Source organism: Hippocampus zosterae, chromosome 8 (assembly GCF_025434085.1).
Source record: "Hippocampus zosterae strain Florida chromosome 8, ASM2543408v3, whole genome shotgun sequence".
Lineage (NCBI taxonomy): Eukaryota > Metazoa > Chordata > Actinopteri > Syngnathiformes > Syngnathidae > Hippocampus > Hippocampus zosterae.
In genome coordinates this window covers 23531892-23557441 of record NC_067458.1, presented here as the reverse complement: position 1 = coordinate 23557441, position 25550 = coordinate 23531892, and the positions used below count along the sequence as shown (strand labels likewise).

General features: G+C 43.6%; 3 protein-coding genes and 2 long non-coding RNA genes across 14 annotated transcripts in view; 3 read left to right on the top strand and 2 right to left on the bottom strand.

The window, feature by feature from the left end:
* The window catches only part of LOC127605931 (cyclin-dependent kinase-like 5), a 29039-nt gene extending 23798 nt beyond the window's left edge, over positions 1-5241 (top strand). For 2 of the 4 annotated variants that reach the window (XM_052073842.1, XM_052073839.1), the window contains 5 exons: positions 192-312; positions 923-1028; positions 1131-1236; positions 2870-3010; positions 3709-5241. In XM_052073842.1, coding sequence (XP_051929802.1) covers positions 192-312; positions 923-1028; positions 1131-1236; positions 2870-3010; positions 3709-4041 — 807 coding nt within the window. In that variant the 3' untranslated portion in view covers positions 4042-5241. Of the gene's footprint in view, positions 1-191; positions 313-904; positions 1029-1130; positions 1237-2869; positions 3011-3708 lie in introns of all 4 variants that reach the window. The other 2 variants (XM_052073841.1, XM_052073838.1) reach the window with 1 other exon arrangement.
* Positions 1-25550, bottom strand: part of LOC127605961 (uncharacterized) — a 313508-nt gene that overhangs the window by 156854 nt on the left and 131104 nt on the right. The window lies entirely within an intron of this gene.
* On the bottom strand, positions 5986-8351 carry LOC127605955 (retinoschisin-like). The gene is made up of 6 exons (XM_052073881.1): positions 8250-8351; positions 7712-7737; positions 7338-7530; positions 7020-7161; positions 6660-6855; positions 5986-6138 (listed from the first exon to the last, which is right to left on the bottom strand). The coding sequence occupies exons 1-6, from the start codon at positions 8302-8304 to the stop codon at positions 5986-5988; spliced, it is 765 nt and encodes a 254-aa protein (XP_051929841.1). The 5' UTR covers positions 8305-8351.
* LOC127605962 (uncharacterized) lies at positions 7011-8209 on the top strand. Its single transcript, XR_007963692.1, has 2 exons — positions 7011-7143; positions 7304-8209. It is a non-coding gene; the product is annotated as an uncharacterized LOC127605962 (long non-coding RNA).
* LOC127605958 (AP-1 complex subunit sigma-2-like) lies at positions 9103-17013 on the top strand. 7 transcript variants are annotated; one of them, XM_052073886.1, is made up of 8 exons: positions 9299-9323; positions 9614-9792; positions 11101-11209; positions 11286-11423; positions 12029-12059; positions 12899-12961; positions 15069-15920; positions 16575-17013. In XM_052073886.1, exons 2-6 carry the CDS (start codon positions 9614-9616, stop codon positions 12958-12960), a joined length of 519 nt encoding a protein of 172 aa, XP_051929846.1. In that variant the 5' UTR covers positions 9299-9323; the 3' UTR covers position 12961; positions 15069-15920; positions 16575-17013. The 7 variants fall into 7 exon arrangements, with proteins under 7 accessions (XP_051929848.1, XP_051929846.1, XP_051929845.1 ...); XM_052073888.1 differs by lacking the exons at positions 9299-9323; positions 15069-15920; positions 16575-17013 and adding exons at positions 9103-9230; positions 14765-15062 and having other exon boundaries at positions 12899-14250; XM_052073885.1 differs by lacking the exons at positions 15069-15920; positions 16575-17013 and adding an exon at positions 14765-15062 and having other exon boundaries at positions 12899-14250.

Here is a 25550-nt window from a genome sequence, read left to right as displayed (position 1 = left end):
TTGTAATAGCTCGCTCTACCATCCACCTCTGCCAGCTTTGCTACTGCGCTAACGTGACGGCTAACGCCTTATTTTGAATTGTGCATGTACATTACAGTCGATAATGTCACCACTCGCTATTTTTCTTCCGATTATTATTCCGAATGGCTTACACGAGGACCATGGCGTGATCGACCGCGTTTGTGTCTCAGGTGGGCCTCTACCACGAGCCTCAGGCCGACGACGGCGGCGGCGGCGGCGCCGCCTCCTCCAAGGAGAACCGCAACATCTACAGCGAGTCCATGCCCCGCAAGGTCGGAAGCTTCTACAGAGGTGGGTCCATCGGAAATGCGGTGTGGTATGCTTTGGATCGCGGCGTGTTCGTTTTCCTACATAGATTGCCAGATGTTGAGCATATGACGTGGCGCGCTTTGGATCGCGAGGTGTTCCCTTCCTCGATAGTTTATTCGACGTGATGTGGTATGCTTTGGATTGTGACATGTGCTTTATTGGACAGATGATGCGCTATGCTTTGGATCGTGGAACATTCCTTTCCGGTGATAAATATTGGACCTAAGATGAGATTTGCTTTGGATGCTCACATGCGCCTTTACATATTGAACCAATGATGTGGTATGCGTTGGATCACGATATGATCTTTCCCATATACGAATAGGTAATGCCGGTATTGGTATTGGGCTGCGATATGCTTTGCGTTGTTGCTTTCCGATATATAGATTGATGTTGGGCATCTGATGTGGTATGCTTTGGATCATAAAATCTTCTTTCCCTCGAAAACTCTGTTTGACCGACTGTATGTTGTGCTTTGGATGGTTCAGGTAGATACCGGGTATCTGTTGCGGTATGCCGTGTTGTGTCGGTGCCTAAAAGGCCAGTGATGGTCTCTGTGGTGTTTGTTGAACAGTCCCTTCTCCTCGGCCAGACAATTCCTTCCACGACGGCCGCCCTCAGGTCCGAGGCTCGGCCATGACGGGCGACGCCGGCGGCCTGGCCGCCCACTCCAAACGCCAGACGGCCTTTGACCCCTGGTGAGCACCCCGTCCCGTGCATCAAACCGCACTTCCCTGTCGTAGCGTCTCTGCTCTTAACGCGCTGAATTCCCCCCCCCCCCCCCCCCCCCCCACTGTGAGGACGGGCCCTGACACGGTGGTGCTGAATCCGGTCGAGCCTTCCAAGGAGAAAGAGAAGCAGGGTTTCTTCAGAGCAATAAAGAAGAAGAAGAAAAAGCCTCAGATGGTGAGTTGGTGCCTCACTGCTGCATTTGTGAGAGATGTATGATCGGGGTTAGCTCCTTCCCAGATGCTAGTTGTTGACGGAAGACCTCCTGCCATCAAGAAATATCTTTTGGCTGCCCAGAGGATAGGAAAAAAACAGGACACTTTAAGCAATGTTTTTATTTATTTATTTTTTACTTTTTAAACTAAAAATGATACAAAGAAGGGCGGCCCGGTAGTCCAGTGGTTAGCACGTGGGCTTCACAGTGCGGAGGTACCGGGTTCGATTCCAGCTCCGGCCTCCCTGTGTGGAGTTTGCATGATCTCCCCGGGCCTGCGTGGGTTTTCTCCGGGTGCTCCGGTTTCCTCCCACATTCCAAAAACATGCGTGGCAGGCTGATTGAACACTCTAAATTGTCCCTAGGTGTGAGTGTGTGCGCGAATGGTTGTTCGTTTCTGTGTGCCCTGCAATTGGCTGGCAACCGATTCAGGGTGTCCCCCGCCTACTGCCCGAAGACAGCTGGGATGGGCTCCAGCACCCCCACGCGACCATCGTGAGGATCAAGCCGTTAGGAAGATGAATGAATGAAATGAATGAATGAATGATACAAAGAGTGAGTAATTTCGTAGCCTCATCTTCGGCAACGAGTCCTTTTAGCTAAATGTTAAGAAGCAATGCAAAATGCCATAGACGGGCTAATAAAAATCACATCTTTTACATTTTCTACTCCTTTGGGCGAGGGATATTTAAACATAAACGGTGGAGCAACACACAGAGACAGAAAATAAAACAAGATTAACAGAAAGAGCGGCAAGAATTGCTGTGGCGTACGGAGTGCTTTGTAACCGTCTCAGTTTTTCTATACGTCTGTAGTATACTGCTCCCTGGTGGCCAAGGCGCACACACCAGAACAAACATTGCATCCATTGAAGTGAAGCACAACAATTTCATTCTTTGTAATATTTGTTATTTATACTGTATATATTTTAGATCAGCAAAATCAAAGTCCGACACACCACGAAACGAAAATGCCACAAAACAAATATTTGAAAAATAAACCGCGCACCCCAGCTTTTCATAGGAGATCGTGACCAAGCTCTAACGCGAATCGCCAAAATGCCCTGAGTCGTCGACACCCGGCCAGAAAGATTTGATGGAGGCGAGGAGTGAAACGTGTCATTGCCACAAGAAAGGGGTTTGGGGGGGACTCGTTTTTCTTTTGGGGCCGCTGCTTTGTTGTCAAGTTAGGATGAGTGGGCAAATAAACGCAATCTGGCCTCCAGGAAGCAGCCCGGTGTATTTTTAGCTTCTCATTTTCTGCCAGTGTGACACACACACGCACACACACACTTCTCAGAGCGAAAAGCTGCGAGAGTGACGCTGTGGATGCTTGTCATGTTCTCATTGGAAATACATTCATGTCAAGAGATTTTATAAAACTAGCTTATCAACGCTGTCTTGTCTTTTTATACAATGCTGTCCTATTTTTCTTTTTTTGAAAATGCAACCCCATAATTTTTGAGGGGTAAGGGGGAGGGGGTGTGGTGGAGGGAGCTGGAAGGAATGAATGGCAGTTGAAATCATTTCAACGGGGAAAGTTGATGTGATTTCCTGAGATTGGTGACAAAAGAATTCTCGTATTTGTCTTTGGCAGGTCCCCAGCGAGGAGGCGGTCCTGCAGAAGACGTCGCGCTCCCACCCGAGCGGTCGCCACCGCACCCGCGACAAGAGCCGAGAGCGCGAACGCGAGCGTGACAAGGAGTGGGCCGACAAGATGGCCGACTCACACTCACCGGTATGTCCGGTCCTATCCAGACCTGGATTTCATCAAACACGGTCAGTCGTGCTGACCCATGAAACATCAACTTCAGATTTCAAATTCAGCTCGGAATAATATCATTTTGCTGGCTTTTGATTGGTTGGTCAGAGGAAAACTTGTCGCAGCCCACTTTTTTTCTATGAGACAAGTGGTTTAATTTCTTTACATTTTATTACGTCATTACTTTGTCGTATATTATTTAGTTACATTTTTCATTCATTCATTCATTCATTCATTCATTCACCTTCCGTACCGCTTTATCCTCACTAGGGTCGCGGGGGTTGCTGGAGCCTATCCCAGCTGTCTTTGGGCAGTAGGCGGGGGACACCCTGAATCGGTTGCCAGCCAATCGCAGGGCACACAGAGACGAACAACCATCCGCACTCACACTCACACCTAGGGACAATTTAGAGCGTTCAATCAGCCTGCCATGCATATTTTTGGAATGTGGGAGTAAACCGGAGCACCCGGAGAAAACCCACGCAGGCCCGGGGTGAACATGCAAACTCCACACAAGGAGGCCGGAGCTGGAATCGAACCCGGTACCTCTGCACTGTGAAGCCGACGTGCTAACCACTGGACTACCGGGTCGCCCCTAGTTTTATTAAAAAAAAAAAAATTGAAACATTTCTGAAAATATCCCCCGTGTCACACCAATTATTTTGTCCTCCCAGAGCCAACCGCTCAAGTCGCTGCGCAAACTCCTGCACCTCTCCTCATCCTCATCCAATCAGACGGCGGCGTCCGACATGCGCTACCAGCCGCTGCCCAGCCCCGCCTCCGCACCCCAGGGGGCCTTCTCCGACGGCCGCGCCCACTCGGGGGTCAACACCCCGCAGGTAAAGAGCAGGCAGTCGGCCTACCCGCAGCTGGAACCGGGCTGGCACGCCGGCAACCCGTACCCCGAGCAGATGGCCGTCAAAGGGGGCCAGAACGGGCATGGCTTCGGGCGGCCCTCCAGGTCCCGCATGGGCAACCTCAACGATCTGAAAGAGACGGCGCTGTGAACCAAGGTCGAAAAGGAAGTACTGAACTCACTCACGCCCCCTAGGGTGGACTCCCCGACACTTCGCGACACCTTCCACCGCACATATACACTTTATCCATACGTAGACCTAGTACATCCACTTTCTATACACATACACATGCGTACATGTACGTTACACACACGTTACAATTGTGGAAAAAAAAAAAAAGGATTGTGAGAAAAGTGAGAACACCCTGAAGTGAGAATGTCCACATTGGGCCCAATTTTCAATTTTCCCAACCCCTTGTATCATTTGACTCTTTAGTGTTCCAAAGTAGTCTGCAATTGACGGAATGAGGAGCAGGCTGTGTTAAATTCGGTGACATTTCGTAGATATTGTCCCATGAAATGATAAAATATGAAGGGCGCATAAACTTTTGTGAGATACTTAGGACACGCACACCGAAACATGCATTTAAAATGAGCAGTGGAGTGTGGATCTGATGGAAAGTGCACCGCTTGCAAACGGGAGGCCAAAAGCCTTCTTGTGTCTTACTTCATGTTTTTTTTTAAAGGCTTCCAATGTTTGATGAACATTATATAATGATGACAATTTGAGTTTAAAAAATATATATAGATATATAACTCAAGTGTATTTTTAGTTTGAATTGAGTATGAGAATTATATTTAATCGTGACAGACGTGGTATTTCTTTTACGGCAAATCGCGTCGGCACGGTAACGTCACGTGACATCATTGAAATGTAAGACACCCACACAAACATCAGCTGGGTTGACAATCTGTTTCAACAACTTAGGGATTTGTCCTAATTTTTAACGCGTTACTGTGCTCTTTAGTATTATGATTATTTTCAAAAAGTACAATATTGTTTGCAAAATAGCTTAGCGGGAACTCTCAAAGTTGCCATGAAGGTGTCCTCTCTGTAAATTCTACCCGGCGACAAGATGTGTTGGAGAAAGAATGTGTATTATATTAATACTACTAAAGTGGGAGATTTTGTCATCTGCTCTTTCTTCTCACACACACACACACACACGCACACACTCATTTGTTTACAGGCGGGTCAAAGCAAACACAGTGTTACATTTGGGATTTTGTTACACATTTGTAGGCTAGTCCGTCATGTTTTTTCCTCCCCCTGCAACAAACAAACGTGGAATATTCATGTTTACATATGGAACACGAAAGCTCAAATAAATAGCAAACTGGTTACATTTGACACGTGTGCACATTGTAATTTTTGGGGGGAATATTTGGGCCACATTATCATGAATATGAAGCATTTGAAAATGATTACGTTATTTGTTTTTTCTCAACAAAAAGGAGGAATATAAGAAAATTGATACGACTGTGAGATCTAGAAAATATACTGTAAATTGTGACTTGACTTTACTTTAATTTTTGTTCTTACATAACATTTTTTTCTTGATTTTTCAAGAAAGGTGTAAATTATCCTACTGAATACTTTTCAACTTTTTTACTCCAGGTAAGATGACAACTTTATTTTATTTATTTTTTACTTTGTCAAAAAATTATACTTCAATGTAGAAACATTATGACTTCCTAAATTTAAAACCATTCTCCAAAATTGCAACTTTTTTTAAATCTTGTGATATTCAAATTTTGAATTTGTGTCATTTTTTTCCCCCAATAATATTTATCTTTTTTTTTTCTAGGAAAAAAGTGTGTCACAAGCTTCTGGAACTAATGATGTGTTGAATCAAAAGAGATGACGACACAAAAAGTTTAATAATTATTTGTCAATTTAATTTTGGTACACTGAATGTTTTCCCACAAACATGGCATGGACAAGTCACATTTTGCCATAAAAATTCACAATTTCAACATTCTTATGATCTGAATGCTACTTAGCTGTATGTTAAAAGTGCATGATTTTTTTTTTCTTCCTCCCTTGAGAAGAGCAAACGTCGAGTTTCGGGAGCGTGTTGCCCGGGCCGCTCCCTCAGGTGCACTTGCCCATGCACATGAGCAGCTCCATGCGTACGGCGATGCGGGTGTGCCAGCCCAGAGGCAGCAGGCGGATGTAGCGTGCCACGATGGGCGGGCGCAGAAGGTTCTGCACCGTGGACGAGCGGTCCGAATTTCCGTAGAAGACCTGAGAGGAAGGCGGACAACACATTATCGATTGTAAGTAATCATAATTAGGGCCCAATATATTATTTATATATACATATTACGCTGGAGCATAAACCTATGGAATATATTTTCCTTTTTAGTTTAAAATGACTTACTTTAACCTTTTTAGTTTAAAATGACTTCCTTTAACCTCCCTTGCTGTATACAGTACTGACCAATGGCGGAACCCAGGATGGTCTTTTGGACCAATTTTTAATCCATCCGCTTGTGTCGCACCAGCTACTAGCTTAGTGCTAGGCTAACCTGAGTAATTTTATATTTCGTTTGCCTTGCTAGTACGGCGTGAGAGGCTAACAGCGAGTAAAGAAAGGCGTTGATACCCTGCCTAGCCGGGTTTTATTGACTGACTTCTTCACAGTTGAATTTAATGCCAATTCGGAATGTTAGTCGGAATTTTATTCATCCAAATATTGGAAGTAGCATTGGACTCGGTCGGTCATGGTCTAAACAGCTCTATCTAGTTTCTGTGTGCGTACATACTCTGTTGTTTCCCGTCTGGTCTTTGTAGTAGACCCAGTTGAGCGTTTCCACCATGCGGTACTGGACGCTGTACTTGGTGATCCACTCGTCCGAGTCGCAGCGACCTTGCGTCAGGATGCCCGACACCACGCCCACTTCCTGCAGGTCGATTTGCAGCCACTGGTGCTGGTCGTTGTACTTGGACAGCCACGCGCACCTGAGACGCACGCAGGCATGAACAGGCAAGTGAGGTTGCTCGTTTGTCGTTTGATTGGCCGACTACCAGTTCCGGGTGTACCCCACAGAAAAATCGGCTTTGGTTCATGAAGAGCTCTAAATTGTGAAACAACCAGGTAACCCATTGCAAGGTGTGGGTCGTACCCAAAGCCTTGGTTGTTGAGCCGGGCCTTGTTGGGGACCCAAGAGGAGTACCAGCTGCTGTACTGGTCCTGATGGGAGCAGCTGATCTGGTTCGACGTCACCGAGCCGGACTCGAAGCCCAGAGGTATGTGGTATGGACACTCTGCGTGGATGAGACCAGCACAAAAACGCTTGACTTCTTCTCATCGGTGAAAAAAAAAAAAGGTTTTATTTTTAGAACAGTGCCATCTTATTTTTTTTTGTTTGTTTTGTTTTACAAATGTGTTTCTCCTCTTCACTACAAGCATGGAAGCTAAAAATCGCGTGACGTCACCTCACCCGGCATGCAAGTCAGCGGTCGGCCTTGAGACGGCTCAGGCGGCGAGGTGGGCGTGGCAGTTTCGCGGAGGCCGGTGGGCGCCACGGCCTCGCAGTCGCACGTACACGCTTGCACGTTCCTGGCGGTCCACGTCTCCTGGATCTGCTGATCCTCCTCCTGCAGCTCCTCCTCCACCTGCAGGATTTCCTCTTCCTGCGCCGACCAAAAACGGAAAACGGTTGGGATTCAACTTTTATAGTTTTGGAAGTCAGCAGGCGCCAGGGTACTTGCGGGTGGCGCAAAAGTGATTGACTGAAGGTTTTTTTTTTTTTGCCACCCGGAAGTACGTGTGACGTGGTAGAAAAGTCTAAAAGACTCAAAGAGATGTTTTTACCTCCTGAGAGTGAACAGCAGTCAGGGCTGTACCACATCCATGGATGCATGGAATGTAAAAAGACATTTATAACTGTTTTATAAACAATAGTTAAACATGTTTCAGTCTACAGTGGAACTGCCAAAATCCAACGAACACGCAAATGGATCAGTTTGGATGATCTCAGGCTTTTCACCCCGAAGATGAAGTAGAAGCCACTCATCCTGTTCGATTTCGGTCACGGGTCTTGAGACTTTTTCATGCGCCCCTCTTATGATGGACATTTTGAGGTGTTGGGACTTTATTTTTAAAAAAAATAAATTTAGTCCTGGATCTCACTCAAAACTGCTACAAACCAAAATGGCTGACCTCCTGTTCAGTTTCGGGTATAATTCCATGCGACTTTTTCACATGCTCAGTTATGCCAGACGTGTCCACCCAAAATGATGAACCGAATAGTTTGTGTCGTCGCTTTCAGAGGTTCCACTGTGTATTATGCCTTAATAAAAATTACGATTTGTAATGCCGTTAATGATATCGATGACGTTTGCGGACTTACCCTGCAAAACGATGAGGAGGAAAAGGAGCGCGGTCCAACGAACGCTGGCCACCATCTTGCTGCTCGGCCGTGCTGGAAATGGGATGCGAGCCGTGCATCGGATTGGGATTGAGATTACACTAATCCAATGCAGCAAAGCGTGAGGGCTTCACCTAATACGCATTATTGGCTCACTCACTCATCGGGTGAGCTTTCTCTACTTTGTCACTGTGCAATAGCTGTTATTTTCTCGAAAATCTGCATACATTTCACATATATTGTGTCACCTGTACTGTGTTGATGCTCATTTACATTTTTTATATTGTTCAAATCAAAGATTTTTTTTAAATTAGCGTTTAATTATTTTATTTTGATGTAATTGTGAAATGATTGTAGAATTAAACAACGACTGATATATTCCTTATTTTGTTTTTGCAGTTATATTTATTTTATTTTATTCATTACTGCGCAGTAAATAATACATAATAAAGTAAAATACAATATATAAAATATTTGTATTTCATTATCATTCCACACTGTTAAAAATTGATTTTTGTATATTTTTAAATTGTTCATATTTTCTAAAAATAGCATGTTATTTTTAATTTATTACACTGTACTGTATGAGTAAACAAATACTTTAATTACACTATCTACATTTGGTTTTATTTTGAACCAAAAAATGTTCAGTTTACCCGAGTCGACATTTTTATTAATATTATTGTTTCAATTTGAGCTCTCGGCACTTTTTTTTCATCGTCCAATCAGCTTCTGTGTAGTTTGATCGGCAGCTGCTTCAGCCATAAAGGGTCAGGAAAGCGTCTCATAGCAGGCGCAAGGGGCGGAAGGAAAACCCTTAAACCAATGAGCGCCGAGCTACCGGCGCCTCTGACCAATCACAAATTTGACTGCGATTGGCATCGGCAGCTTCTCACTGAGTGCTGCTGCTGCTGATGGGTGTCTCATTTATTCCTCTTCATCGGAACTGTGTCCAAATTAACGGTAATTCATTGACAAAGTGTGTTTTTTTAGACGGTTCAAGGGACGCGTTGTATTGTTTTAATGATGAGTACCTGCGGAATAACGGCGTTAACGGTACTCTACTGCTGAGCACTTCCCGTTAGCTCGTGTTGTCCCCTAATGCTACTTTGAATACTGTATTTGGATTAGCGGTTTCCGAACAAGTGGTAGTAGCGGAGAAAGTTCGATTTGCTGTAGCTAATTAATGGGGGGAAAAAGTTTCATATTGGTAGCTGGTCCGACTACTATGTGACATTATACAAGCAAGTGTTGACTGGAGTGATTTGAAACACTTTGGCGACCAGCTCATGCCACCATTTCCTCTTGCGGTCTGATGATTCGGATGCGATCTTTTTTTGTTTCAGATGCAGTTCATGCTTCTGTTCAGCAGACAGGGCAAGCTACGGCTGCAGAAGTGGTACGTGCCCCTGTCGGACAAGGAGAAGAAGAAGATCACTAGGGAGCTGGTGCAGACCATCCTGGCCCGCAAGGCCAAAATGTGCAGCTTCCTGGAGTGGAGAGACCTCAAGATTGTCTACAAGAGGTGAGTGCGTGTCTCTCTGTGACGGTGTAAACAGTTTTCTAAAATCGACTTTTTTTGTCACCACTTTCTGTCGATGTTGTTTGTACGGAACATCGATATGTGTAAAAAGTCGCAAAATGTCCGTTTCTACACACAACATAAAAATGGGCCTTTGGTTGTACCTCCAAAAACGAAAAATTGTGTCTGGTCGACTTTGTGCAAGCATACTGTGTTGGAATCGGCTTTTACAGGCAATGGGAAATGTCCAATTGTTGATTTTTAGTGCAAAATGTGGTGCAGTACAAGGGAACTGGGAAGTCCATTCACTGTTGTCCTGTATCCCTTTTATAAAGCAAAGCGTGATACCCGTTCTTGGCTTCCTGTTTTCATCACCCAGTGGTCACAAGCTTTAAGAGCGCGTGAGGGATTATCCTGGATAAATGAGTCCCCCGCTGGGGGGCAGGAAGAGGCTTAACTTTAGAACGTGCAGGCCAGCAGATCACCTGCAAGTCCTCTCATAAGGCAGAAGCGCTTGCTTCAGCACCATGACTTTGACTCTCTTGATTACAACTGAGAGGACAAAGTGACGGGTGAGCGTTTTTTTTTCGTTGTTTTTCCCGTGGTGATGATGTGGAGGTGCCGTTTGATGGACTTTTACTTTCACTCAAAACTCAACCGCACATGCACCCCACCCCAAAAATTTTTTTTATCATCGTGTACACTTGTCTAAATGACAAACCTTGTTTCTCCAAGTATGGCCTATTTATCCATCCATCCATTTTCCGAACCGCTTGATTCTCACTAGGGTTGCGGGGGGCGGGGGGGGGGGGGGGTGCTGGATCCTATCCCAGCCGTCTTCGGGCAGTAGGCGGGGACACCCTGAATCGGTTGCCAGCCAATCGCAGGGCACACAGAGACGAACAACCATCAACGCCCACACTCACACCTAGGGACAATTTAGAGCGTCCAATCAGCCTGCCATGCATGTTTTTGGAATGTGGGAGGAAACCGGAGCACCCGGAGAAAACCAACGCAGGCCCGGGGAGAAAATGCAAACTCCACACAGGGAGGCCGTAGCTGGAATCGAACCCGGTACCTCTGCACTGTGAAGCCGACGTGCTAACCACTTGACTACCGGGCCGCCCATGGCCTATTTATTTATTCACAAATCTTTTAACTCACCTGAATGCTTGACTTGTGGCTCGAAGACCTTTGGGAAAAAAGGGGGGTTGGAAAGATCATGCCACATGGCTGGGGGGAAAAAAAAAATCTTTTTGAAAGGGTAAACCCAAAAGCGGTGCGATGACCGTGTTCGTTGTCTCTCGGCAGATACGCCAGCTTGTACTTCTGCTGCGCCATCGAGGAGCAGGACAACGAGCTGATCACGCTGGAGATCATCCACAGATACGTGGAGCTGCTGGACAAATACTTTGGCAGCGTGAGTGGGACTCCCGGTTCTTCACGTAACTTTTCCACACCTCCTCACCCACCCATCCCGTGTCCCCACCATTAAGGTGTGCGAGCTGGACATCATCTTCAACTTTGAGAAGGCCTACTTCATCCTGGATGAGTTCCTGCTAGGCGGCGAAGCCCAAGAGACGTCCAAGAAGAACGTGCTCAAGGCCATTGAGCAGGGCGACCTGCTGCAAGAGGTGAGAAGCACACACCCACGTGTTGTTTTGACGTAGGAGTTAAAAAAATGCCAGGAATTTTTACAGGTGGCAACCTTATGGGAATAAAGCAGATTGGATCAGTCCAATAACTTTTCTTATCTCATGATTTCCCATCTTAAGTTCCCCTGGAGGGGATTTTTTTTACTATTACCGTTGTGAATTGTCACTACAGTACAGTAGGGGGAGCCCTCGAGCACAAGACCTAGAGATACAAGTATTTTATATTTTTATCAACGCGAAGAAAAATCGATCGTTTCAAACCTCACGCCGCGTCTTTTGTCACTTGCGCGTGTATAGTGGTACCTTGATTTACGAATTTCCCCAGTTACGAGCTGCAAAGGAGCAGGTTTTTACGTTTATACACAAATATGTTTTTCTTTCACAAAAAAAGATTTTGGGGAGCTGAAACAGATTATTTGGGCTAAATCAAGGTACCGCTGCATTTTAAAGATCTTCACTCTGCATGCTCGCGTTCCTTCCTTTCTTCCACCTTCTTGTTCATTCATTTTTTTTGGTTTTATTCTTAATCATGTGCCCTTTCTCTTTGCTTGTGTGTATTCTTTTTGCCTTTTTGTGATTTGCAGAACATAGACTCTCAGACGCGCATGTTTGCAGGTACGCGTCGTTTCGTCCTGCTAGTGTTAGATGACTAGCTCCCGCAGTCGTAGTCACGGTAGTGTAGCTTTCAACTGGCCAACAAATGAACTCCAATGACTCTGTGACACCATCGCACAAGTCTTCTTGGTCGGGGGGGGGGGGGGGGGGGGTACAGGGGAGATCCAGTGTGGAAATAGGATCTGGACAACTTATATTTTGCATCATGATTGTGCAATACCGTTGGATATAGACAACTCTAAAAAAAAATGCTAACCAAAGTACACATTTTATTTTGAAGGTCCCAGACAACGGTCTGGGGACATCTGAGGTACATAAAGTCCTAAAATATGGTGCAATAAAGTTAAAAGTCTATCATAAGAACTGGTCAGGTGTCAAGTAACGATTTACGCTTCGCACATAAAACATGCAGACATTTGCTTCGAAATATAAACTCTTGCTTTTCGTCCAAAATGCAGGCACGCTCCTAGAGACGCCCAATAAAAGCTTCGTTTGACTGCGTCGCACTGAAAAGCTGCTTCCTAATGTTCTTAATACCCGAAATGTTTTCTGCACAAGCTTGAGTTGAGGTGAGCATTAATGTTTCGCACTGCGCTTGTAATTACACCGCTAACATACCTCGGAGGATTTAGACCAAGCTATTTTTCATAATAAGCCCTCAACGGAACATTTGTCAGGCCGCGGGGTCATTAGTTTGGTGCCGGCAAGCAGATCTCTGTTTGGAATAATGACCCCCCCACCCCCACCCCCACCCCCGAAGGGTTCCCCGCAGAGACCACCGGTAGTGAGCGGATGCATCGTCTTGCTTATTTTTTATAATCAACTTGTTTGACTCCCAGGTATGACGGTCCCTAATGTGACCTCAGAGACTTCTGGACTATTTCAGAACTTGACACGCTGAGGTGAATACTGTCTGTGGATTTACCGTCTGGGTCACCAATGCTCGTGCTAGTACGGTCCTTTCGTAGCAAGTCTTTTTATCACATCTCGTCTGTCCGGTTTCATGTCTACTGCTGTCTGGTTCTTGGTTCAGTGCTCCTCCTGTGGTTCCTGTGCCAGTCTAGTTTCTCCCGTCTAGCCATTCCAGTTTACTTCCTGTGTAGTGCTGTCTAGTTCCTTATCACATCTCGTCTGTCCGGTTTCATGTCTACTGCTGTCTGGTTCTTGGTTCAGTGCTCCTCATGTGGTTCCTGTGCCAGTCTAGTTTCTCCCGTCTAGCGATTCCAGTTTACTTCCTGTGTAGTGCTGTCTAGTTCCTTGTACACTCCTCATGTGGTTCCTATTCCGGTCTAGTTTTTTTTCCATTCTACCTAGTGTCTGGTGCCATCTGGTTCTTGTCATGATCTGTTTTATTGATCCAGTGCTTTGGGTTTGGTTGCTACTCCAGTATGAGTGGACTGATTTTTGGTTCAGTGTTCCAAGTATTGGTCCGGGTCAGGTTTTTGAGTTATGCTTCAATTCCCAGTGCTCCCTGTCTGGTTCATTTCTAGTGCTTCTGGTCTTTGTCTGCGTACGGTACACCTGTTCTGTTTCCAGGTCTAGAGTTTTAGATCAAGACGACAGATTCTTGTCTGAATTCGGGTCCTTTGTCTGGTATTTGGTCAGACCGGTGCTGCTGGTCCAACACTCATGGTGTGCTTCTGTGTGTGGCACTTCTGATGTGGTTTTGGGTCAAGCATTCCTGGCCAGGTTCCATGTCTAGTGCTCATTGTCTGGTTCCAGACATGAACAGTGTACCAGTCAAATGGCCCAGGTCTGGATCCTGTTAGTTTTCCTGGGCGGAGTTCTGGACCGGAGCGATCTCCTATTTTGTATCATGACTCAGTACTCCTTGTCTGAATTTGGGTCTCGGTGTTCTGGTCCAGTGCTTCTGGTCTGGTCTAAAAATGGACTAAGAGCCACCTTGGTCTGGTTTTTGAGGCCTTTCCTTGTCCACTCCCCTGGCTTCCGGTTCCTGTTCCAAGTTTTTGGTCCTCCACCTTTCCAACTTTGTGTCTAGACGAGCACATTTTAAAGTGTTGTGTGTTCCACTGTGCGTTCATTGTCTTTGTTTCGGTCACGTTGACTACATACGGTGGTACCTTGACTTAAGAGTCGAATTTGTTTTGGGACGAGGCTTGTAACTTAAATCAATTGGCCCTCAAATCAACGTACCCTATTAACCCTTTCATGCATCCTGTAACCCAGGGGTGTCCAAACTTTTTGCCAAGGGAGCCAGGTTTTATGTGGTAAAATGTCGGGGGGCCGACCTTGGCTGACATTCTTTACATTGAACAACAATATTGTTCAACAAATTTTAGTAAGCCAGTCTGTTTCACATTTCCATTTTTATTTTAATTTCAACAATCTTAAGAATTTTTTTTGGTTCATTTGAAACAGGAATTTGAAATATGACATATCAGTCAATATAAACACGGAGTGATGTCTTGTTAACTCGTGAGTGATGCCCTCTAGTGTCTAAATGCTATTACTCATTTAGTGAATGCTATTACTCATTTAGCCACTAGAGGGAAGCAGTACTCTATGAAACATCACTCACCAGTCTACGAGACCTCAGTCAATGCAACACGTGTTCCATTGCGCCCAAACTGCGGGCCAGACGGCACTGATTTTATGACAGGGGCCGAGAGCCGGATGAAATTCGACCGCGGGCCGGATTTGGCCCCCGGGCCGGACTTTGGACATGCCTGCTGTAACCTGATAAGATGATCAGCTGTCCACTGCCGTGACCGCTGTCCCTGAAAGGGTTCAAATGAATGGAAAAGTCCCCCCAAAATAAATAATAAAATAAAAAAAAAAAAATCCCCCACTTTGACCACATTTTCGCCACTCGCACAGCAAGGTACAACTGTCTTTGTTGACTGCAAAGCACCTCTTTACAACACGCCGCCTACAGAGCAGAGGTGGCATCTGTAAAGCCCAAGGCCATGGTGTCGTTCGAAAGAGACAGTGAGACCTCATCATGGCTGCGTGCCGTCATGTTCTAAAAGCCTTCTCTCTCTCCCTCAGCCCCGTCATGAGTTCTTTAATGTGCCTGTGTACTGATTCGCCGCCGCCGCTGCTGCCGCCGCTGCCCACCATGCCTGCGCCATGCATGCCCAGACCCTTTTTTGCTCTGCACCCTGTCCTTGTGCCGTTGTCGTCGCTACGCCAACTGTACACACACGATAGACTCACAAATGTTACAATTGTTGTCCATCCAGTGGGACCTTCACTCACGAGTTTCATTCGTCACGTGACCAAGCTCGCAACTCAATCTACTTGTACCGTAGTACCTTGACTTTTGAGCTTGGGCTAAGCTAGTACCTGAATGTACTTGTTGTTTTGTCCGCTTTGCTAATTTTTTTTTTCTTCAATTTCTGGACATGAAGTATTTCGTCTTTTTCTTGTATGTCACACATGCATGTGTTACCTGTTCGTGTATCTTGTCTGTTTGTAATTTTTTTAATGATTTGTATTGATAAGCACGTTCTTCACGAGCCAGCATGACGCGAGAAGAATCGCTTTCCATTCGTCTTTTTAGTGTGGTATTAAAATGACAAAGAGTATTTGCTGTTTTTGCACCGATGATTAATCAAAGGCCTCCTTGGCCTTCCACATGAGTAATATTAAAACAAAGCTTGAGCTGATAGACACACGAGCTGTATTTGCAGTCTGACAAATCAACACTTATAGTGCAAGAGTTTGATATGTAGGTAAATGAATAATAAATGTTTAGTTCTTATTCTGCGCTGGTGTTTTTTTTTTTTTAATGGACTCAAATTTCCTTTTTGTTGATTTTGTTGGCTTTAAGTTTATGTGACTCTGATCGAATGTGTTGTTGTCCTGACTTTGTGCCAACGCTGCTGTTAGGATGTAAAAGTAAGTGCTGCTACTTTTGATAAAATGCTACTTAACCGCTATGTTCTGCTGCCGTGCATCGAGTGAAAAGCTTAAATGGGATACAAAATTGTATTGCTTATAATTGCTTTAGTTTTCATATTTTTGGGGTACAGTACCTTGGAAATGTATAGTGAAAAGAAGTAGGTACTTTAACAAAAACAAAAAAAAACATTTGTTTTTATTGGCCCAAAAGGTACATATCATATTTTGCTATGCAGGGGGAAAAAAAACATTTTCATTATAATAGTTCCATCTTTAATCTGTGTTAATACCTTATATACATTTAATATTTGACTGTACATTTTTTAAATAAAGTATTTTTAATTTTTTAATAATATTTTGCCAAAATTTTAAACATTTTTGGTACTAGTTAACCGGTGCATCTCAAATATTAACAGAATATTTTGTCTTACCTATTTTCATTTAAATGGCATTGGCCAAAATGTGTTAATTGTAAAATGTTAAACAGTTTTGTAATTTACTTTAAACAGATACTATATTTCATATCATAGTTTAGACTATACTATTAAATATAAATACATATTTCTTAATTATACACGGGTTTATAATCATCGCGTCGGGCTAAGTTTGCATGTTTGTCCTCTACATACTGTATAGTGTTTGTTTTTGCAGGACGGAGAGACACCGCGCAGCGTTCTGGAGGAAATAGGACTGACATAAAACAAAAACAACATTTCACATGCACAAGACACACCCCCTTCAGCATAACTTGACATTTTCCCAGCAACAATATGTTTGTTTGGTTTTTTTCTAAAATGATGTAGCGCTCTTTTATATGCAATTCTTGACAATTATCGAGGAGACAGTTTACATGCATAACCAAAGCTGGCACATCCACTGGAATGAATATGTAGTGTATGTAAAAAGGGAAATAAGTATTAACAGAACCAAAGAGTTTCTTTAGCTTTTTTTTTTTTGAATACATATATACAGTACAGTATATTCTTACTTTAAACTGAAAGGCACTGCTGTAGTATACAACTTTACATCACTGTGGCCATTGAAATGTTACATTGGACATGTTCATTAAAACATGACGTCACAATTCCAAGCCGCTGTGTCATTTGTTTACATCGCATTAATATTGAAGAACTAGCAGTTGTAAAAATATATCGTTACCGTAACGTTAATGCTATTCATTTTCTACCAAGGGACAATTAATTTAATTGCATAATGTGCGTCTTGGCTGTACAACGTCCGGCGATTTATTGCTTATTATTATTGTTGTTGTTGTTGACTATTGTCAGATTTCGGCTTCTATATGTTGCCATGTAAATACTGTATCTACTTATTATTTTAACCAATCAGACTTTTAGATTCAAAATTCCGCTTTTCGTATGGGCAGAGAGTGACGTCAGGATTTTTCCCATCCTCTGATTGGTTGACCGAGTTGCAATGCGATTCACAATTAAGTGCAGGTAACTTCTCAGGAGGGGACGAATGTGTTGGACATTTTTTAAAGTTCATTTTCAAGCCGAACTTTTAAAGAAAACCGAACATTGTCACGATTGGTCGGACGAAACAATAGCTGGCTGGCGTATTTCCACTTGTCTAAGGTTTAATTCGCCACTCCCAGCTCAGCAACGACGAGCTAGCTTGAACTAGCATTCACCGCGAGCAAACCAAGAAGATATTTTGTCTGGAAAAAAAGCGTCACTGGTGAGTACAAAGCGTTTTATTTGTAGTTATTATGTTTCGTTACTCTCTTAAATAACTGTTGATTGGGAACTGTATTGTAGAAGTTTAGAGTTGATTGAATGTGCCCGGAGACAAGTGGAATAGGCTCCAGCCCCCCCCCCCCCCCCCCCCCCCCGCGACCCTAGGGAGGATCAAGCGGTTTGGAAGGTGAATGAATGAATGAATTTAAGATGACTCTTGAACCATATTAATTGCCTTCGTAATATGGTATTTTTCCTCTCCCTCCGTCTCTATCGCTCTGCCTATCTATCTATCGATCGATATACTGTACTGCACAGGTGTCAAACTCAAGTGCCGGGGGCCAAATCTGGCCCGCCCCATCATTTTATGTGGCCTGCAAACGCAGCTCAAACATGTCAACTTCCATCATCCTTTCTAAAATGTCTACCAAAATGTTCATTTATCGTATGTAATAAATAAGACATATATCCGAAACATTTTCTTGTTACCAAACCCCTCATAATAGTAACTTAAACAAGAGTTGAACCAACAGTTTTTATTGACTTCTTTATATGGTTTCAGTCATATCGGCCCTCCAAGTGAAACGGTAATTAAAATTTGGCCCGTGCCATAAATGAGTTTGACACTACTGCTGTACTGTAATGGACGGATAACGAATGCACAGGTACAGCTGTTGCCACAAGAGGGTGCCAAAGAGCCCCAATGTTCCCATTGACACACCAGTTGTGTGTGCGCTCGCGCGCGCATGTGCATTTTCAAATTTTTGAGCTCTCGCTGTCAGGCGTTATCACGACACAATTAAGATAATTTGCCCGCAACGGCTGGTGGCAAGAAAAGCAATTTGGTCGCCTGTAATTTGTAATGTAAACACAGAGCTGTCAGATGAAGATAAAACAGATGATTGCGGCCCAATTGTCTCAGTTAACTAACTGTTTGGAGAGACATCGGGGGTCCCTCGAGGGTGCGCTTTTGGTCTCCCTGAGCTTGTACACTTTCGATCCACTTCAGTTTTTGATTTTATTTATTTTTTAAACTTCTGATTACATATCTTCCTGTAGATGTCTTAATGTCCATGTTAAGGACATTAATGCGCACACATGACATCCGAGCATCACATCTATCATCATTTTACAATTAAAACATACTAAAATGATTATTATTACAAGCAGAAATTGGAAAATAAATAATGGTAAAGATATTACGAAAAAAATAAAAGTTAGACCAACACAAAACAATTTGGTATAACACACAATATATAAATTGGAAAATGGTTGATAGTCAAACAGAGTTGATATCTGAAAACATACCAAATATTTGCCAAACTATTAGAAAATGATACAAAACATTGATGGACAACCATATAAATAAATATCACAGCGTTCGATGAAAACATGTACAAATACTGCAGATGTAAAAAAAGCACTACATGGAACAAAACAACAAATAGTGGACAAAAATGTTAGACAGATTCTTAAAAAAATACAAAAAGATGATTTGTCACAGAAACATTCTAGTGGGAAAGATACACAATCCTTCAGAAAAGCAGAAACTTAGAAGATAGCTATTTTATTCCAAAATTTAAATATTTAATGTAGCATAAATATTTTATCAATTTTTTTTCTAGAAAAAAAGCAAAAAAAGTACTGTGCTTAATTTTGCAGTCACAAAATGTCTTTCCGAGTTTGACATTTTTAATTGGACAACTAACTAGAAACATTCACGAATATTTTCTGTTTTTATTTTATGCATTAATAAATAAGTAAATCATAAATAGGACATCTTTAAGTCATGACATTTTGACGTCAGTCATTATATTGACTTGACTATAATGTCCACTAGATGGCACTGACACACTTCAGCAATTGCTGAACTCTTTCTTTTTTGCGGGGCTGCTTTCTCTGACACAATTTCAGCGGCTTTTGATTCCACAGAGGGAATGATTAGCACGAGTGAATTTATTGTCATTCCAAGAGCCACTTGAGAAGTCTGCCATTGAAAAACTAATGGAGCCCAATGCTCAAATAGGCCATTGTCAATCAAAATGCCTGTTTTTCATATTGCGTGTATTATCATCATCGCAGACAGACCTTTAAAAAAAAATAGTATTGTCATACCGGTGTGTGCGTCCGCATATGTGTATGTATTTGTATGTGTGTGTGTGTGTGTGTCTTTGCTATCCAAAAACTTGAAAAATGAAGATTTTCAAGCAGTTGTCAACAAGGGAAATCGGGAAATAGTGTTTGCTCTGCTGCTCATGACAATATTTTTAAAAAAGTATTACGCGTTTCCTTACAAGATAAAGTATTTAAAAAATATTCTTGAAAAATGCGTTAGAAAGATTTTGAGACAGTATTTGTCGGATATACAGTAATTGCAAATGTACTGCTTATTTATTCATTGAAGACATGTAATAGATTTGCTCATTTGTTTTCTTTTTTTCCCCAATGTTAGCCACACGATGACTTCGAAAGGGGAAAAAAGTGGTGCCAATCGTAAGCCGTGAGCGTCGTTCTTGACCTTTGTCACGGGGTGGCATCATGTGACAGCGGTGGCTTGGCGGATGACACGTCGCCCTTTGGTGGTGGGCTGTCATGCGAGGCGAGCCCGCCGCATTTGTGGCATTGTGGGCCGCCGCTCAGTTTCGGAGACGGAGCTTTGGTTGCCCGGGCCGGATTGAGAGCAAATCTCCAGCGTGGGCGGCGATAAGTCTTATCTGCTGTCGGAGGCTCTACAGAGAGAAGACGAATGTCACTCAGGTGAGAGTGCACACGCCCCCGTGACTTCTCACACACACATAGACACGGCAGGGTTTCCGAGGGTTGCGGGGACTGGAGCAGCTCGTTGGCGCTCTCTGGTGGACAATATCTGTAACTTTTTCTTGGATTTTACCCCACTATCCATACTATTCTTTCACTTTCTATCACTCCATGGCTAATTAATATTAGCATGGATGAGACGGTACTTACTGTAGGTACTTACAAACAGGGTCCTTAAAATTCATAAAAATCCATCAAAAAGAAGTTGTGAAGTTATTATTATCAGGGAAAGCTTCTAAAATCAATAAAAATCCTTAAACTTATTTTTATTTGAAAATACATCGAAGGTTTATATTTTCTAAATTTAAAATTTTTCTTAGTGTACTTTATTTGAGAATTAATTCAAGTTTTTTTTCATTTTCCTACCTGTAATACAGGTAGGGAAATGAATTACAGGCTTCACACAGTTTTTTCATCTGATCCCCGTCCTTACGCGGTCCACTCAGTTATCCGGGCTTGAGACTGGTTGTGGCTGAGAATGGCCATTTAGTGTTGCCGTTATGTTTAATTGATGCTCGGATTCTGTGGAGGTCCTTCGAGAAAAAAAATGGCTGCCCTGCATCCACAAAAGTTAGAAACCCCTATTTTTAAAAGTCATGCTGTTGCGTTTATCTTTGATATCCTCACCCTTGGCAGCATTTTGTGAAGGCAACTTTTTCTATTTCTTGCATTAAAAAAAAAAAAACAACTTTTTACAAGAGCAACTCCTTTGTTTGTCACAAAAGCGCGGTGAATACTAGGCGCGAATCAACCGCTTTCAGGTGGCTCGTCTCGTCTTTGTTGCGAGCGCTCCAAGGTCCCTCGAGTAGACCTGAATAGGCGCATTGTTGGATCTCCATTGTGGCTTTATTCCCCCTGGCCAGGTAGAATTGAAAATGGCGATTTTTCTCCTCACTGTTTTTGATCCGAAATATTAGCAAACGCTCCTTAATTACCGGCACCAACTTCAACTCCGAAGTCTTTGACGGGTTCCGGCACTGAATGGTGGCCCGGTGTTGTCGCAACACACGCGGGTGATTTCTTCAAGGAAGAGGCGTTGAGACTTTGCAGTGAGACGCAGCGGCGTATTTTTGGCCAAGGACGCTTCATTTTTCCACCACGCAAGGCAGAATACATTTGCGGCCGCTCAGGTGATTGTGTGCGCACAAAAGAAAGTCCATTGATGCGTTGAAAGAGTAAGTTTCGATTCATACATTCACTTCAACTTCATTTATATTCACATTACACGGAAATGACTTTGGAAAATGTTCTTCAGATTCTCACATTCTAAAGTTTCTTTTGTAACATGAAGCTGAATGTTATTCCTGACCCTACCCTCCTGACTCTCATTTGTCACCTTAGTAACCTTAACTCAATAATATTAGCTGCCTTACCCATAATCCGAACATCCCAACCCCAAACCGAGCGCCTACTTAGGAGAAACCGTTTGAAATCTCCACCCGAACGCGGCCCTCTTGCACGTTAAGTGATTGAGGCTACATTCAAATCTAGCTAGCAGTTTGAACGCAGCTAACTCCCTTTAATTTCACACTTGATGGGTGGACGGGTGATTCCAGTCACACAAGAATTTGTATTCCAAACGCGAAAAAGTCAAGTTTCCACAATATGTCTCCTCGGAAAGAAAGCTTTTTCTCGGCGCAACGGTTTTTGTTTGTTTGCTCGAGCTTTTGACGTTTGACGGCTGTCAGGCCTCGTCCGGGATTAAGGGCAACATCAGGCAGACATGTGTCCTTTCTTGCTTTTGTGCGCCCCCCACTCCCCCCCCCCCTTTTTTTTTTATCTATCTATATATTTTTTTTAGTTATCATCCGTCTGAAATATAATTTTGATCAAACTGACAGTTTCCTCAAAGTCGCGGTACGCCGCACGGTTATATTCATTACTTTTTGTCATCCCCTGTCATATCTCATCTCTCTCAGAAAAGCACATTTTATTTATTTATTTATTTATTTTGTTGTATTTATTTTTCTCGCAAACCCCCCCACCACCACCCGCCCGCTTTTACTTTGCTTTGACCTTCCCGCTTAAATTGCTTGGCTTGTGTTATTCAGCGTTTGAGATTCACCCGGGTGAGAATATTGCAGTCGAGGATTTCCCGCCCTCTTAGCTGCCCAATAACTTGTGACAGGAATTCCGCCATGCGGGCGCTTGTTTGTATTCCCTCAGCTTAGGTGCAGATGATGGGAGGCTGTACCATACGACCCGTATTCTGTAACCTCTCGTGTACGTAAAAGTAGACGGGGGGGGAAAGTATTCCCCGATATGGACAAGCCTCGTATGTGTTTCTTTTTTCCGTACAGTACTCGCAAATACACGCGATCGTGTTTAACGCTGCAAAACCAGCGATGGGTGCGAACAGTGACTCGTGGACGGGAGGTATTCATTTCATTCATTCATTCATTCATCTTCCGTACCGCTTGATCCTCACTAGGGTCGCGGGGGGTGCTGGAGCCTATCCCAGTTGTCTCCGGGCAGTAGGCGGGGGACACCCTGAATCCGGTTGCCAGCCAATCGCAGGGCACACAGAGACGAACAACCATCCACGCTCACACTCACACCTAGGGACAATTCAGAGTGTTCAATCAGCCTGCCATGCATATTTTTGGAATGTGGGAGGAAACCGGAGCACCCGGAGAAAACCCACGCAGGCCCGGGGAGAACATGCAAACTCCACACAGGGAGGCCGGAGCTGGAATCGAACCCGGTACCTCTGCACTGTGAAGCCGACGCGCTAACCACTGGACTACCGGGCCGCCATGGACGGGAGGTAAAGAACAACAAATGCTTGGTTATGGTATTCAGGTAGATGTCTCAAATACCGTATTTTCCGCACTAAAAGCCGCACCTAAAAGTCTGCCATTTTCTTAAAAGCTCACTTAAAATCCGATGCGCCTTGTGTATGGTCATTACGGTAATATGTCCACCCCAAAATGGCTTCTTGCTGGAGACATGCAATAGAACACGGAAATATGTAATATGTGAAAAACAATTGTAAATAGCACTGCGCTTTATCCATTTTGTATTTATATTGCACTTAATTGAATGGTGTTTGTTTGTTCTTTCTTATTTTTACCCACATTCTTGCTGCTGGAGGCTGTAAATTTCCCCAGCGTGGGACGAATAAAGGATATCTTATCTTATCTTAAATAGAATAGCGGCAAGAGAGTTCAACGTTAACAAGTCAATGTTATAACTTGCTGTTGGTTCAGTTCAGTTTATTTTGTGATTTCCTCATTTGTGAATACACAACAAAGGAATAAATAACCAACACTTCACGTCCAGTCATTTTACTGACATCTGACCCAAAAATGCAGCAGTACACTGTATATACCGCATCTTGTAATTTTTTGGGGGGAGCATGATTGTTATTTGAGCTCATCTTATGTTATAAATCAAATGGTACGCACACACGCATCGTCTCTGTCAGTCTTTCACGCCGTCCGTCATTCACTCACTCACTCACTGACGTGCTTTACATTCAAGTGGAGGTCGCGACCCACCAGGCTGGTCCCGCCCACTAATGGCCTTATGAAACGTGCACGTTAAAAGCCTCTCTCGGGCCTCATTCAAAGCACTTCACCTCTTGTCTTGTCAAATGCGTGACACGGACACGAGAGGCTTTTTCACGCGTGCGCCCGGCGTAATAGTCACAATAATCATTGTCGGTGTGGCACTGCTTGTCCATTTGCAGCGCGGGGCTTTAATCTTTCTTCATTAGTTCCCAATTTGGGAGAAATGTGCTCATCATGCCTCTCCGCCTCTCCCCCGATGGAACTCTTTGACTCCCTCCCCGACTCTCGCCGCCGCTTTCATCTGGCAGGCGGCAAGATAATTGGTTCCGTAAACATGCAGGTCATGGCCAGATGGGCATTCGGGGGCGCCTTCCTCAGACGACGCCTTCTTACGCAAATCTGCATATTCGTCTTATTCGCCGGAACTGCGGGAATTGACCCGTCAGGCCACCTTTGCCAAATGTTATTGTGCCGCTTCTTCTTTTGGGGGGGGGGGGGGGGGGGGGTCACGCTCTGCCAGCATGTTGCGTAATTTATTTAGATGTTTTACATGAAATGTTTCGCTCCTGATATCATTCTGTTTGTAGCATTTGCCCAAAGTCTGGTGAGAAATTGGCCATGTGGAGGTTGGGTGGAACTCGCTACTTTGACTGTTGCCAATGGGGGAGGGGGGGGGGGAAATAACTTGACAAACACTCTCATTCGGCTGACGTTTTAGATATATATTCCATCAACTACTTTATTTACCATATTTTATATTCAGTTATTTTTACAAATAGCTTAATTTTGTTTCCTTTGGTAAACATTTATATATTTTTCATCCAATGTGTTAATGTTTTGTTTTTTTATACAATTTTACATTCAATTTTCCCAATTGCAAAAACATTTTTTAGTTTTTTGTCACCGTGTCCCGGCCGAGCATTACAGTGAAGTTTGATGAATCGCCATAAACTAATTCATTCCAACACCGCACGTTTAAAAATGTGTACCCCAAATTTAGCAACATGAATTTTGGTAGACACATCTATCATGAGTCGCCCCACAAAAAAGCTCCAAGAAGCCTTGCCTGTAAAGGATCCAAGAATCCCTTCCCCTGGAATGTTTTTTTTTTTTTTTTTTTTTTCGTTATTGAAAATTCAGCCCCCCAAGGCCTGTGCCGCTTGGCAACGTAAAATTCAGTAGACATGTCTATCGTGTGTAGACCCACATAAAAGCTCCAAGAAACTGTGACTGAAAAGACTCAGGAAAGCAGCCGTTTAGATTTGAAATAATTTAAAAAGTCATTTCTAAGAATTTCTCTCTCCCTTGAGTATTTTTTGAAACTTCAACCCTCGTAGCAACATAAAATTTGGTAGGCACATCTATCATGAGTCAATTCACCCCCCAGAAAATCTCCAAAATCCATGCCCCAGAAATTCAGCCATTTTGGTTTCAGGCAACAATTTTAAAGGTCAGTTCCAGCGATCCCTGCTCCCTGGAATATTTTGGGAAAATTAATCCCCCGAAGCCGTCTCACTTGCTAACCAACACACAGTTTGGTAGACAGGTCTGTCATGAGTCGACCCACAAAAAAAAGTCTCAAGAGTCAATGGCTGAAAAGA